Source organism: Girardinichthys multiradiatus, chromosome 5, assembly GCF_021462225.1.
Source record: "Girardinichthys multiradiatus isolate DD_20200921_A chromosome 5, DD_fGirMul_XY1, whole genome shotgun sequence".
In the NCBI taxonomy this organism is placed as follows: domain Eukaryota; kingdom Metazoa; phylum Chordata; class Actinopteri; order Cyprinodontiformes; family Goodeidae; genus Girardinichthys; species Girardinichthys multiradiatus.
Window position 1 is genome coordinate 41,028,343 of NC_061798.1, and position 12,891 is coordinate 41,041,233.

The following is a 12,891-nucleotide window of genomic DNA, read 5'->3' on the forward strand; positions in this document are numbered from 1 at the left end:
ATACAGTAACTGAACATAAAGTTAAGAAAATAGCTGCAAACAAAGCAAAACCTAGACCAGGAGAAATAAACACAGCATGACAACAACTGAAAAGCAAAGGTCACTGGACTAGATTTTATTGTCTAAAGAGGAAAGTTTTAGAAATAAAATAAAACAGAAAAAAATCAAATGTTTTGTGAAAATTCAATACAAAGGGGTAGGCAGTTTCATCAAAAGAAACGAGTAGATTACTGTTCAGAAGTCTTCAGTCATCTATGAGTTCCGTGTTTCTTGTAGTATACTTCACCTGTACACAAATAACCTACACTATATTGTACCAAATGCCATGACACTAAACATATTTCAGACGTCGGGTCATATCCCCTAAATGTTTGTCCCATTACGAATTATTTCTGTCTTGGTACAACATACAAGGACATGGAAGGAGCTGCTGCTGGCATGTCTAATCGCCCTCAAGTGTTATAACACAGACGAGCTGGTGAGTAGGAGTTAAGTGAGGGACAGTATTCCATTATAGCTATTGGAGATATACATAACACTGTTGGCCTTGATGGTGATTTAAAGAGTTAAACATTTAAGGGAAAATAGATTAGGCATAAATATTTGCAAATTGTTTTAAATTCTTTTGCTGAATATGTGAAATACAGGGCTTGGACAATGAAACTGAAACACCTGACATTTTAGTGTGGGAGGTTTCATGGCTAAATTGGACCAGCCTGGTCGCCAGTCTTCATTGATTGCACATTGCACCAGTAAGAGCAGAGTGTGAAGGTTCAATTTGCAGGGTAAGAGCACAGTTTTGCTCAAAATATTGAAATGCACACAACATTATGGGTGACATACCAGAGTTCAAAAGAGGACCAATTGTTGTGATGTATCAAGAGCCACGGTATCCAGGGTAATGTCAGCATACCACCAAGAAGGACGAACCACATCCAACTGGATTAACTGTGGACGCAAGAGGAAGCTGTCTGAAAGGGATGTTCGGGTGCTAACCCGGATTGTATCAAGAAAACATAAAACCATGGCTGCCCAAATCACAGCAGAATTAAATGTGCATTGGGCATTCCCTTGGCCCAATACTTGTGCTAGATGGGCACATCACTGCCAAGGACTACCGAACCATTCTTGAGGACCATGTGCATCCAATGGTTCAAACATTGTATCCTGAAGGCAGTGCCGTGTATCAGGATGACAATGCACCAAAACACACAGCAAGACTGGTGAAAGATTGGTTTGATGAACATGAAAGTGAAGTTGAACATCTCCCATGGCCTGCACAGTCACCAGATCTAAATATTATTGAGCCACTTTGGGGTGTTTTGGAGGAGCGAGTCAGAAAACGTTTTCCTCTACCAGTATCACATAGTGACCACTGTGCAGGACTTGTATATGTCATTCCCAAGACGAATTGATGCTGTATTGGCCGCAAAAGGAGGCCCTACACCATACTAATAAATTATTGTGGTTTAAAACCAGGTGTTTCAGTTTCATTGTGCCACCCCTGTACAGGTCCTTCTCAAAATATTAGCATATTGTGATAAAGTTCATTATTTTCCATAATGTCATGATGAAAATTTAACATTCATATATTTTAGATTCATTGCACACTAACTGAAATATTTCAGGTCTTTTATTGTCTTAATACGGATGATTTTGGCATACAGCTCATGAAAACTCCAAATTCCTATCTCACAAAAGTAGCATATTTCATCCGACCAATAAAAGAAAAGTGTTTTTAATACAAAAAACGTCAACCTTTAAATAATCATGTACAGTTATGCACTCAATACTTGGTCGAGAATCCTTTTGCAGAAATGACTGCTTCAATGCAGCGTGGCATGGAGGCAATCAGCCTGTGGCACTGCTGAGGTCTTATGGAGGCCCAGGTTGCTTCGATAGCGGCCTTTAGCTCATCCAGAGTGTTGGGTCTTGAGTCTCTCAACGTTCTCTTCACAATATCCCACAGATTCTCTATGGGGTTCAGGTCAGGAGAGTTGGCAGGCCAATTGAGCACAGTGATACCATGGTCGGTAAACCATTTACCAGTGGTTTTGGCACTGTGAGCAGGTGCCAGGTCGTGCTGAAAAATGAAATCTTCATCTCCATAAAGCTTTTCAGTAGATGGAAGCATGAAGTGCTCCAAAACCTCCTGATAGCTAGCTGCATTGACCCTGCTCTTGATAAAACACAGTGGACCAACACCAGCAGCTGACACGGCACCTCAGACCATCACTGACTGTGGGTACTTGACACTGGACTTCTGGCATTTTGGCATTTCCTTCTCCCCAGTCTTCCTCCAGACTCTGGCACCTTGATTTCCGAATGACATGCAGAATTTGCTTTCATCCGAAAAAAGTACTTTGGACCACTGAGCAACAGTCCAGTGCTGCTTCTCTGTAACCCAGGTCAGGCGCTTCTGCCGCTGTTCCTGGTTCAAAAGTGGCTTGACCTGGGGAATGCGGCACCTGTAGCCCATTTCCTGCACACGCCTGTGCACGGTGGCTCTGGATGTTTCTACTCCAGACTCAGTCCACAGCTTCCGCAGGTCCCCCAAGGTCTGGAATCGGCCCTTCTCCACAATCTTCCTCAGGGTCCGGTCACCTCTTCTCGTTGTGCAGCGTTTTCTGCCACACTTTTTCCTTCCCACAGACTTCCCACTGAGTTGCCTTGATACAGCACTCTGGGAACAACCTATTCGTTCAGAAATTTATTTCTGTGTCTTACCCTCTTGCTTGAGGGTGTCAATAGTGGCCTTCTGGACAGCAGTCAGGTCGGCAGTCTTACCCATGATTGGGGTTTTGAGTGATGAACCAGGCTGGGAGTTTTAAAGGCCTCAGGAATCTTTTGCAGGTGTTTAGAGTTAACTCGTTGATTCAGATGATTAGGTTCATAGCTCGTTTAGAGACCCTTTTAATGATATGCTAATTTTGTGAGATAGGAATTTTGGGTTTTCATGAGCTGTATGCCAAAATCATCCGTATTAAGACAATAAAAGACCTGAAATATTTCAGTTAGTGTGCAATGAATCTAAAATATATGAATGTTAAATTTTCATCATTACATTATGGAAAATAATGAACTTTATCCCAATATGCTAATCTTTTGAGAAGGACCTGTATATCTACAATAACACCGATTTCTCCGACATAATCTAACACTTAAGGAATTCCTGGAGCTGTCAGCTGAAAACTTGCCAGACAGTAGATAATCAGCAGAGTGTTGGTGCATCTCAGGTTATTTCAGCTATTTCTTAAAGAAAAGACTTCCAGGTGCTGTTCATGTGCTGCAGATAATTATTTAAGATTGGCACATCTTATTTTTGCTTTGCACTTATTCACTTTCAGTATTTTTATATTGAAAATGAATGAAACAGTAGCTAAAGTCTAGAGAATAAACTTTTGAAAGACCTTTATAAAACCACAACCACTTTGAAAGATTACAAGAAACTTTTGTTCCCCAGAAGAAGCATACAGAAATAGGAATGGTTGAAACTACGTGCAACATTTTAAATATTTTAGTGAACTGCTACAGACATTTATGTAAATTAGCAACTCACTAGTGCTTGCTTGCTATATTCCCATTACAAGGCCACAATGTTCCTAAAGATGTTACTCTCTCTCTCTTATCCCACCATACATGTTGGTGCATTTGAAAACACATCTTTCATGGATCAAGAAAATGAAGATAAAGAAATGAAGCACATTTTGTGAAACATCAAGTCCTGTCACATATATGATATATGTGTTTCATTGTGAATGTGCCACCATTATATATAGTGCACGAGTATGGGGATGAAGGGCATAAAACTCACTGTTTACCTGTGTCAGGATGGGATATACTGCTTTTGCAGTCATGCCACAACCCATTTAGTTTTTCTTTCTTTATGTTTATTTTTAACTTGATGATTACCTGACCATCTGGTGCTAAATTTCCAATCCTTTTTACACATGCCCCCAAGTGGTCAAATAATCATTAGCTGAATAAATCCCAAAGCATTCAGCATACTGAGGTGAGTAAGTCTTCACAAGTGCAGACAGATTGTCTGCATAGCATAGTATGAGTATGAATACAAGGTCATGATTACAACATTTTGAGTTTCAGTTGCAAGACAAATACACAATAGTGCAACGGGGTAAAACAGATCTGCGAGTATCACTTTAACAAGCAATATTTTGCAAAAAAAACGTATAAGATCTTAATTTTTGCTGTCATCTTTAGACACTGTGTGAAGATGCTCGGTTGGCCATGAATGAGGGAATAAAATTGTGGGCTGATAGATTTAAGCAATTACACCCACATGAGCTTCATTTAATAAAAGTTAGGGGTAACAGCTGAAGCAAAAGATGTGCTTAAATTTAAGGAAATCACCCTGGGTTGTGTTAACAGTACGCTCAAAGGAACACTCTTTGATCATTGTCATTAAAGCAGCTTGAGGGCCTCTTAGCGTTGGCTCCTACTTGAGCATTTGGTTTGTTGTGTCTTCCTTTGACAGAAGCACAGTTTTCAACTTCCACAGATTTAGATTTCACTTTAGGGGAAAAAAGAACAGTGCTTTACTTGTTTCAACAAAATTTGAGCAAGGAAACAGAAAGCCAAACAAAAGCCCTGCGCATGACTTTATCTAAAGCAGAACGTCTTCTTTCATGAAGACCTTTGTAGTGTTTGCTAAACAGAACAGTATAGTAAAAGAGCAAAACATTTACCCGTCATTACATCGGTTTTGGAGTTTAAACCGATGGGTCATGAACCCATCAATGTTTATTCCAGGTACCATGACACGGCACACTGACACCTGGTAGTTTTAGCGCTGAGGCTAACTACAGGAAAAACTTAGCATAATTTTGTCCTGTTGGTAAAAGCTGACACTAACTCCCTAGGACAGGAGTGCATCCCTGTGTGATCTAACGGTGTATGCTAAGGGCTGCTGGAACTGCAGGCTAGTCTGTGGGCACCAGGGCAGACGGAGCACACTGAAACACACTGTCTTCACTTATTGTCCTGATTAGACTGGGTGTAAGATGACATGGATCAGACACACACCCATCCAACTGGAAATACAGAGTTGAATAAAAGCAAAATGCGTCTAGGTGTGGATGTATGGATAGAAAGAAGGAAGCAGGAATATGAAGAAATGTGGAGACAGTAACTTAATTTTGAAGATGTGATGTTTCCTCCTGGGGTGCTTTTTCTGCTCTGCTGGACTGTGGTGGTGTAAGAAATTGGCTGAGATGCAACATAGCATTCGCATCATGGTTTCATTAGCTCTCATTCAGCCCCAGGCATTTCACACTGCATTTCCTGCACTCATCTGCCTCTTTTCAGATCTGCTCTCATTACAGGAAAAGGTAACAGAAAGTGTGCTGAAACTGGGAACTGCAGCTAAGTCTCCTCTGGGTTAGACTGGTACTCCGTTTAGTAGATGCCATTGAAAGACACGCTTTTTTTTTCATTCAAGTAAATGTTATTGATTGATGCAGACACTTGTGTGCCTTCAGCGACGTGGAATCTTTCCCCTCTACACCCCCACGAATGAGGTAAAATCAGATTACATTTTTATCAGGGTTATTTTATCCATTAATCGCTGGCACTTTACTGTGCATATTGCCCACAGGCATAGATTATGTTCAAATAAAGGCAGACACTGGAAGAAAGATTTTGGGTATCTCATGAAGCCTGATAAGGGGTTTAGGAGGAATAGTTAAATGTAACCCTTATCTCCAAATGGTCAGTCTTCGTGCTGCTGACTTAAGTAATATCTAAAAAGTGAAGGGCAGAAAGAGGATGGTATATTTCCTGCATCATCTTGTGCTTATCATATAGTTAATCTTTGGTTTTGCACATGAGACTTGCACTAATAATTAAATTCAATCTCTATATCCAAGTCACCAATTTTCTCTAAGATAACTTCAAGACAATCTGGGAAACCTGAGGAGTTGTTTCAAACATTTAGAGGACATGTTCACAATCCACAAGACTCTCCTAAATAGTTTTTTATGTGTCTACTGTCAATTATGCTATAAAAGAAGACTTCAGAGTCTTAGTAGATTTTGGATTGTTCCTTTGTAAATAAACTCAAAATATTTTAGTTTTGGCTTGGCATGTCAAAGCCTCAGCTCCCTCTACAAACTTTCCATAGTACTGCAAGGCCTCTTCATTATCTCAATGTGCCACTTCTTTTGCCATTCTTTTGTTGACTTGGTTTTATCTCCTGCTTCAATATCCTGAAGTTCTTCAGTGTTCTGGCTAAAGGAGGAGGGTTTAATGATATTCTACTGCAAGGCCCAAAGTTGTACCTTGAGCAGAAAAATCAGTCCCGAACCATAATGTTGCTACCTCTGTGCTTGACTTTACAGATGGTGTTTTTTGAGCCGCTTCTCTTTGACCAAACACATTAGGCCATGTTGATGCCAAATTGTTTCATTTTGGTCTTATTTAATCACAGTCCTTTCTCACAGGACTCACTTAGATGTTTATTGGGAGCCGTAAGTTAGTTCTCTGCATGTTTTTCTATCCGAGGGAGGGTCAAGATTTCGGTCTATGTTACCTATGGTGTTCTTGATGGGCTGGTTTTTCATACTATATTTCTCATGATTATCCTCACCCCACAAGTTAGCTGTTACATGGAGGTCCACACCGATGACCACTGATGGTCATATCATATTTCCTAATAATCATGGTTGCAGCTGTCATCTCACTTAACTCCTTACTGTAAATCTTAAACCCTATTCCAGCCTTACAGATGTTCTCCTCTGACGTCCCTTGGATGTAGGGTTGCCTCTAACTGTTTTTTTTTCCCATTAATCTGTTGACTAATTTTTAAGTTAATTGACTAATCACCTTTAATTTTTAAAATTACTTTTATTTATTACTCTAAGCATATATTTATTATTTACTGTTGTTGTCTAGTAGAAATTTATATATTCACAGTATTTAACAAAATGTAATTATGACCTCTTGTAGTAAACGTAATTCAGGCTTCAGCGCAAAGCCTTCACGTTAACACACACAGCTTTTGGACCTCAGAGAACATTCAGGAGCTTTAAAAAAATATCGCAGTATTTTTCCCCGCAGTATAGTCCCCTGGTCCGCATGTGAAATTCTAATTCTTGCTGCAGTGTGGTTGAGCTTCGCAATGGAACCCTTACAAATAGTCCAAACCTCCGTTTATTGCCACCTAACTCGAAGTACTTCCAAACTTTAGACCCTTTCAGCCTTTCTATATTGGAGTACTTAGATCCTGCTTTGGCCATGTTTGTTTTGAGAAAGACTAGAGCTGAACTCCTGACTGAAATAAACGCACACTTCTGCAGACTGCAAGGAAGGGACTCTGCACACATGGCTATTTAGAGGGAAACTGTTGTAAAGTGTATTAAGACTTAAAAGAAAATCAAAAATATAAGAAATCCTTCAACAAAAATCTTGATGTCTACAGATTTTTATAGTTCATGGCATCCTTGACAAATCGTGGCAGTCCTGTACAATAGCTCTTTTTTTACCCTAGCTGGTAGAGAGGTTGTGCTTTATTGACATAATGATAGAAGACCAGGAGTATTTGTAACTAAGTGACTGTTTGATCTGTGCCACATAAATACATAACAAATATTTAATGGGTGGAATGCTGCTTGCTTTCTGTGTTAAAATACGCATTTTACTCAATTTTATGAAAATCATATTTTACTTTTGTGTAATGTAATTTTTGGACTATTGGTTGATATTGTATCTCTCTCTACATTAAAATGAAAGTACCATAAAATTACAGGCTGCTAATTTCTTTGCAAGTGAGCAAACATACAAAATCAAATGCATATTTCTCTAGCTGTACTTTAAAGCAAAAGTTGGTTAACTTGACCTTATTCAGGCTGGAACTAATGAATGTGGAACTATTGATTGACACCTGAAAGAAGACTGGGGGAAAAACTCTGAAAATGTCTTCCACAATACATCACAAGCAACTCCTTTCCAGCTTTCTCTTACTCTGCATCCGAACAAGCCTCACCAGACCAATTACCTTATTTTCTGAGAGGCAACACTCTGGAGTGTTGAAAAAAAATTATGCAACTGTTCTCTGTTGTGCTGGCACTTAGCAATGATTAAAATAATAATTCAACTGGTTCTTTAATATGGGCTGTACCTCATTCTTTGATAGACACCTACTATAATGAAATTTCCTTTCAGATGTTATGTAACCAATTATTGTCAGCTCAAAGGTTATTAAAATGGTCAAAGATAGGGAAATACTATTTCTTATTTTCTGTTTCATATTTCCAGAGTATATCAGATATGATAAAGTGGGCAAGTCACTTCAAGTCAGAGGCTTTTACAGGATGCAGGTATTTAATTCAGTTCTTCCCTTTTGGCTTTTTGTGTTCTGTAGGGTATGATGGGTGTAGCGGGCTGGACCTTGGTCCTACTCTCCTCAGTCATGATGCCTGTGGCATCCCAAAAGCCTCCAGCACTCAGCGTGGGTGTGATAATGGGCCAGACACGCCCGGTAGCCGACCAGAACCTTCGGCCTCCTCGGCGCCCAGATGATCCACTTGATGTCTCTGTAGTCATCCTGAAGATCAACCAGACAGACCCAAAGTCTATAATCACACAGGTGAGAAAAGTTTGTATTCTATGGTATTTCATTGAATTATACATATGATGACACATTTATTGACACCAATCAGCAGCAATTAACCTAAAACAAAAGTTTAATGGCATCCCCTATTGTTTGTTCTGTATTTATCACAGATCAGACATTGCTTTGGATCACTTATTTAGTTGAATATTTTATATTATTAAACAAATGAAAATTGCATAGACAGAAATTAAGGGAACCTTGTTTGTTCCAGCACTTTTTGCACCAGTCACTGCCAACAAGCAATCTCATTTAACAACTGGCCGTTTGGCTCACTTTTTCTGCGCAAACTGACCAACTTGTCTTAGATTTAAAGGGTGGAGTCTTCTCACCTTTATTTCCAAACCTTTCAATATGATTTTAACCTGGGCCTGTGGAGCACCATATAACAACCGTCCAATATTTGTTCTTTCTTTCAAAAATTCTTGAGTGCTTTAAGCTGTATGTTTCAGATTCTTATCCTGCTAAAATGCTCATTACCTTTGACCGAGACTGATCTTTCAGTCTTGGTCTTGGAAGTGTGACTTGGAAGTGTGTTTTGTGGCGGGATGCCTTGGTAGTTTTCTTTTTGTACTGCACAGATTCAAAGCCAAATTCCATGTAAAATACTCTAGCTTTGTCTTATTAGTCTAAGGGAAATTCTCCCAGAATTATTGGAGTTAGTGAACATAGATTTTCTTTCTCGGGTCTATGAAGCCCTATTTGGTTTAAAATGTGATGGATGGTGAGATAAGAAAATGCAATGACCCGGGAATTCAGCTTAAATAGTTCCGGATGCTTTCCTTTTTGCACTCTGATTGGTTGCATTTCTCTTGTGTCCATGTTCTGCGCAGTTTGCTGCGGTTCAATGAACCTAATAATTATTTATGCAATATTAGTAACTGTTGCCTTTACCTTAAACATTTAGATTTATCTTTTTCAGCTCGGACAACTGTAGCCTTTCCTTTCTCTTAAACACTTAATTTCAAACATAGGTACAATGCGCAGGATCAATAATCTCTTTTGAGGGACAAACAAATTTGTCCCAATTATTTTAGCATATCTTTGTAAATTAAAGGAAAAATAAAATATTTTCACTATTTTGTTTTAACTGTCATAAACTAAAGATATGCAGGTTAGTCATCCAACAAACGCTTTTAATTGAACCACTGTTCAAGAGAAATGAGGCACTGTATTAATAAGCTGTAAGCATATCAACAAATATGCCCACAACTGTTAGGGCTGCACAATATTAGAAAATCATGCAATAGTGAGATCAGTAAATATGGTGATAGTTTTGATAAATGCAGATTTTGGTCACTCCTGTCTTTCTCGTGTGTACTTTGAATGCTGTTTGTGTTGTTTAGTATTTTGGGCAATGTAATCTGTGTTGGGTCTGAACACCTGATGCAGTAAGACTCCATCCAACAGCCAAATATCAAACTATAATTCAAAGTCTAAAGTCATGGCACTCGGTATTTATTCACTGACAATTATGGCATACCAAACAGCCTTTTGCTGATATTGCAAAGACGATGTATTTAAGATATATTTTGCAGCCCTGGCATCTGGGTGAACTCTATGTGTGGTCCTTTGTTTAATGCTTGAGTTTGTTCATTGTGTCTCAGGTGTGTGAACTTGTGTCTCGCACCCGTCTCCATGGCCTTGTGTTTGCTGATGGCACCGATCAGGAGGCCATTGCCCAGATCCTAGACTTCCTTTCTGTACAGACACAGCTTCCGGTTTTGGGAGTTCATGGAGGCTCCTCTATGATAATGGCTGATAAGGTGAGTAATCTACAAAAAATATCTTGATCTTTTTTGTGTACAAGATGTCTGGGGTTTCAAATTAGATGCAGCTGTGATCTGTCATCTGTGTATGAAAGATATGTTAGAGGCTTTTTGTTTTGCGTTGCTTTTTTTTCCAATGGCAGATTTGATGTTTACAAGCTTATGGTATTTTACATTTAAGTTAAGACACAGGCACATCTAAACAAACTTGAAAATGGTAAAAAAGTTAAATACGTTTTGTCATTCATGTGAGAGAAAGTGAAACACATATATTGTACAGATTAATTACACGTAGAGTGAAATATTTTAAGCCTTGATTTTGGCTTACAGATAATAAAATAAAACGAGAATATTACATAAGATCAATAAAAAGGATATTTTAAACAGAAATTTCAGGCTTCTGGAAAGTATATACATTTGAATACACTCAGTACTTGGTTGGGCCTTCTTTTGCATGAATTACTGTATCGAAGGGCGTGGCAAGGGAACGTACAGCCTGCGGTTCTGCTGAGGTGTAATTGAAGCACAGGTTGCTTTGATAGTGACCTTCTGGTTCTGGTGTCTAATCTTCCTCTTGACAACCCTCCATAGACATTCTGTGGGGTTCAGTTCAGTCCGGTTTTCTGGCCAATCAAGCACAGTAACACCATGGTCATTGAACCAACTTTTGGTACTTTTGGCACGGTGGGCAGGCAACAAGTCCTGCTGGAAAGTGAAATCTGCATCTCCATAAAGCTTGTCAGCAGAAGGAAGCATAAAGTGCTCTAAAATTTCCTGGTAGATTGCTGCATTGACTGTGGCTTTCAAAAAACACAGTGGACCAACACCAACCATCACTGAATGTGAAAACTTCACCTTAGACGTTAAGCAACGTGGATTCTGTTCCTCTCCACTCTTTCTCCAGAATCTGGGACCTTGATTTTCAAATCAAATGCAAAGTTTACTTTCATCTGGAAATGGGACTTTGGACCCCTGTGCAACAGTTCAATTATTTTTCTCCTTAGCCTTGGTTCATGATTGGCTTGACATGAGCAATGTGACATTTGTAGCCCATGTGTATGATTTGTCTGTGCATAGAGGCTAATGAAGCGCTGACTCCAGCCTCAGTCCACTTCTTGCAAAGCTCCCCCATACCCAAAATGGATTTTGTTGACAATCATCTGAAGGCGGAGGTTATCATTGTTGCTGGTGTAACTTTCCTACCACCCTTTTCACTTCCAATCAACTTGCTATGAATATGCATCTATACAGCATTCTTTGATCAACCAGCTTCTTTACCTGTGGCCTTTTGTAGCTCACCATGCTTATAGAGGGTGACAGTGACGGTCTTCTGCACATCTATCAAGTCAGCAGTCTTCTCCATGATTTTGTAGGCCACACTATAGCTATTACATAACATTTATACATTTGTTTTCTAAATTTGGTGTTATGTAATATTAAACTTTTCTGAGGTTTTCATTATCTGTAAGCCATAAGTATCAACATTTAAAGATATAAAGGCTTGAAATATTTCACTGTGTGTAATGATTCTATATAATAATAATAATGATAGTTTTACCTCCTGAAATATTGAATTTTTGACAATATGTACCTGTATATGAAGTGTACAGTAGAGGGTGACACGGGAGTGGATTTTCTCTCCTGTCCCATCCCGCTCCCACAGAAAAATGTCTTGGCCTATCCCAATCCCAGGCCAGCATAACAAAAAAAATCCTGTCCCGTCCCACTCCTGGTAAATTGACTCCCACTCCCATCCCGCTCCCATTTAGAATGACTCCCACTCCTGTGCCACTCCCATTTTTGTTTTCTTCATTTAGTCTTTTGGCAATTTCTTTCTTTGAAGGACCAGTTAGGTCCCTGTTTTTAGCTGTAGTAAAGGCCAGTTAAAGTATAAAGAATAATAATGAAGAAATAATAAAATATCAAACAAGGAAACAGGCCATGCCTATCTTAGTTGAATAAACAAAATGTACCTAGTTGTATTTTACTCATTTATTAAGTGATTGTTTCCTTTGAACAATGACATCACTTTTATGTTTCAAGTTGCTGAAACGAAAGAAAAATGCACCTAGCAAGAGAACTGTACTTGTTGAACAAAAGGACAAAATGGCATTACCTTCATAATTTAGAAACTGTACCTCAATGGTTCACAGCCCTGGTCCTCAGGGACCCCTTCCCTGCTTGTTTTAGATGTGTGTCTGCTCCAGAACACCTGATTCAAATTCTGACATGACCTCCTATACAGGCATCAAGAATGGAGGGTCAAACTGGACAAAATTAATACAATAAAATCATCATTAAATAAATAAATGTTGTGAATGTCCCATAAGTGAAGTAAATGCAACATGAAAGAAATGTAACATTAAATGTGCCATTAAATTAAAAGTACCATTTATTTATGTAATACATCATTAGAAACAATAAATGTACCATTATATCATGAAATGGACTATTATGCAATTAAATGTGCCACTGAATAATTAAGTATAATTTTAA

At 38.8% G+C, this 12,891-nt stretch overlaps 1 protein-coding gene across 1 annotated transcript in view; it reads left to right on the forward strand.

Moving 5' to 3' along the window:
• grin2ab (glutamate receptor, ionotropic, N-methyl D-aspartate 2A, b) overlaps positions 1–12,891 on the forward strand; it is a 208,682-nt gene that overhangs the window by 42,007 nt on the left and 153,784 nt on the right. Inside the window, exons 3-4 of the mRNA XM_047366647.1 lie at positions 8,378–8,602; positions 10,234–10,392. Of these exons, the coding sequence (XP_047222603.1) occupies positions 8,378–8,602; positions 10,234–10,392 (384 nt within the window). The remainder of the gene's footprint in view (positions 1–8,377; positions 8,603–10,233; positions 10,393–12,891) is intronic.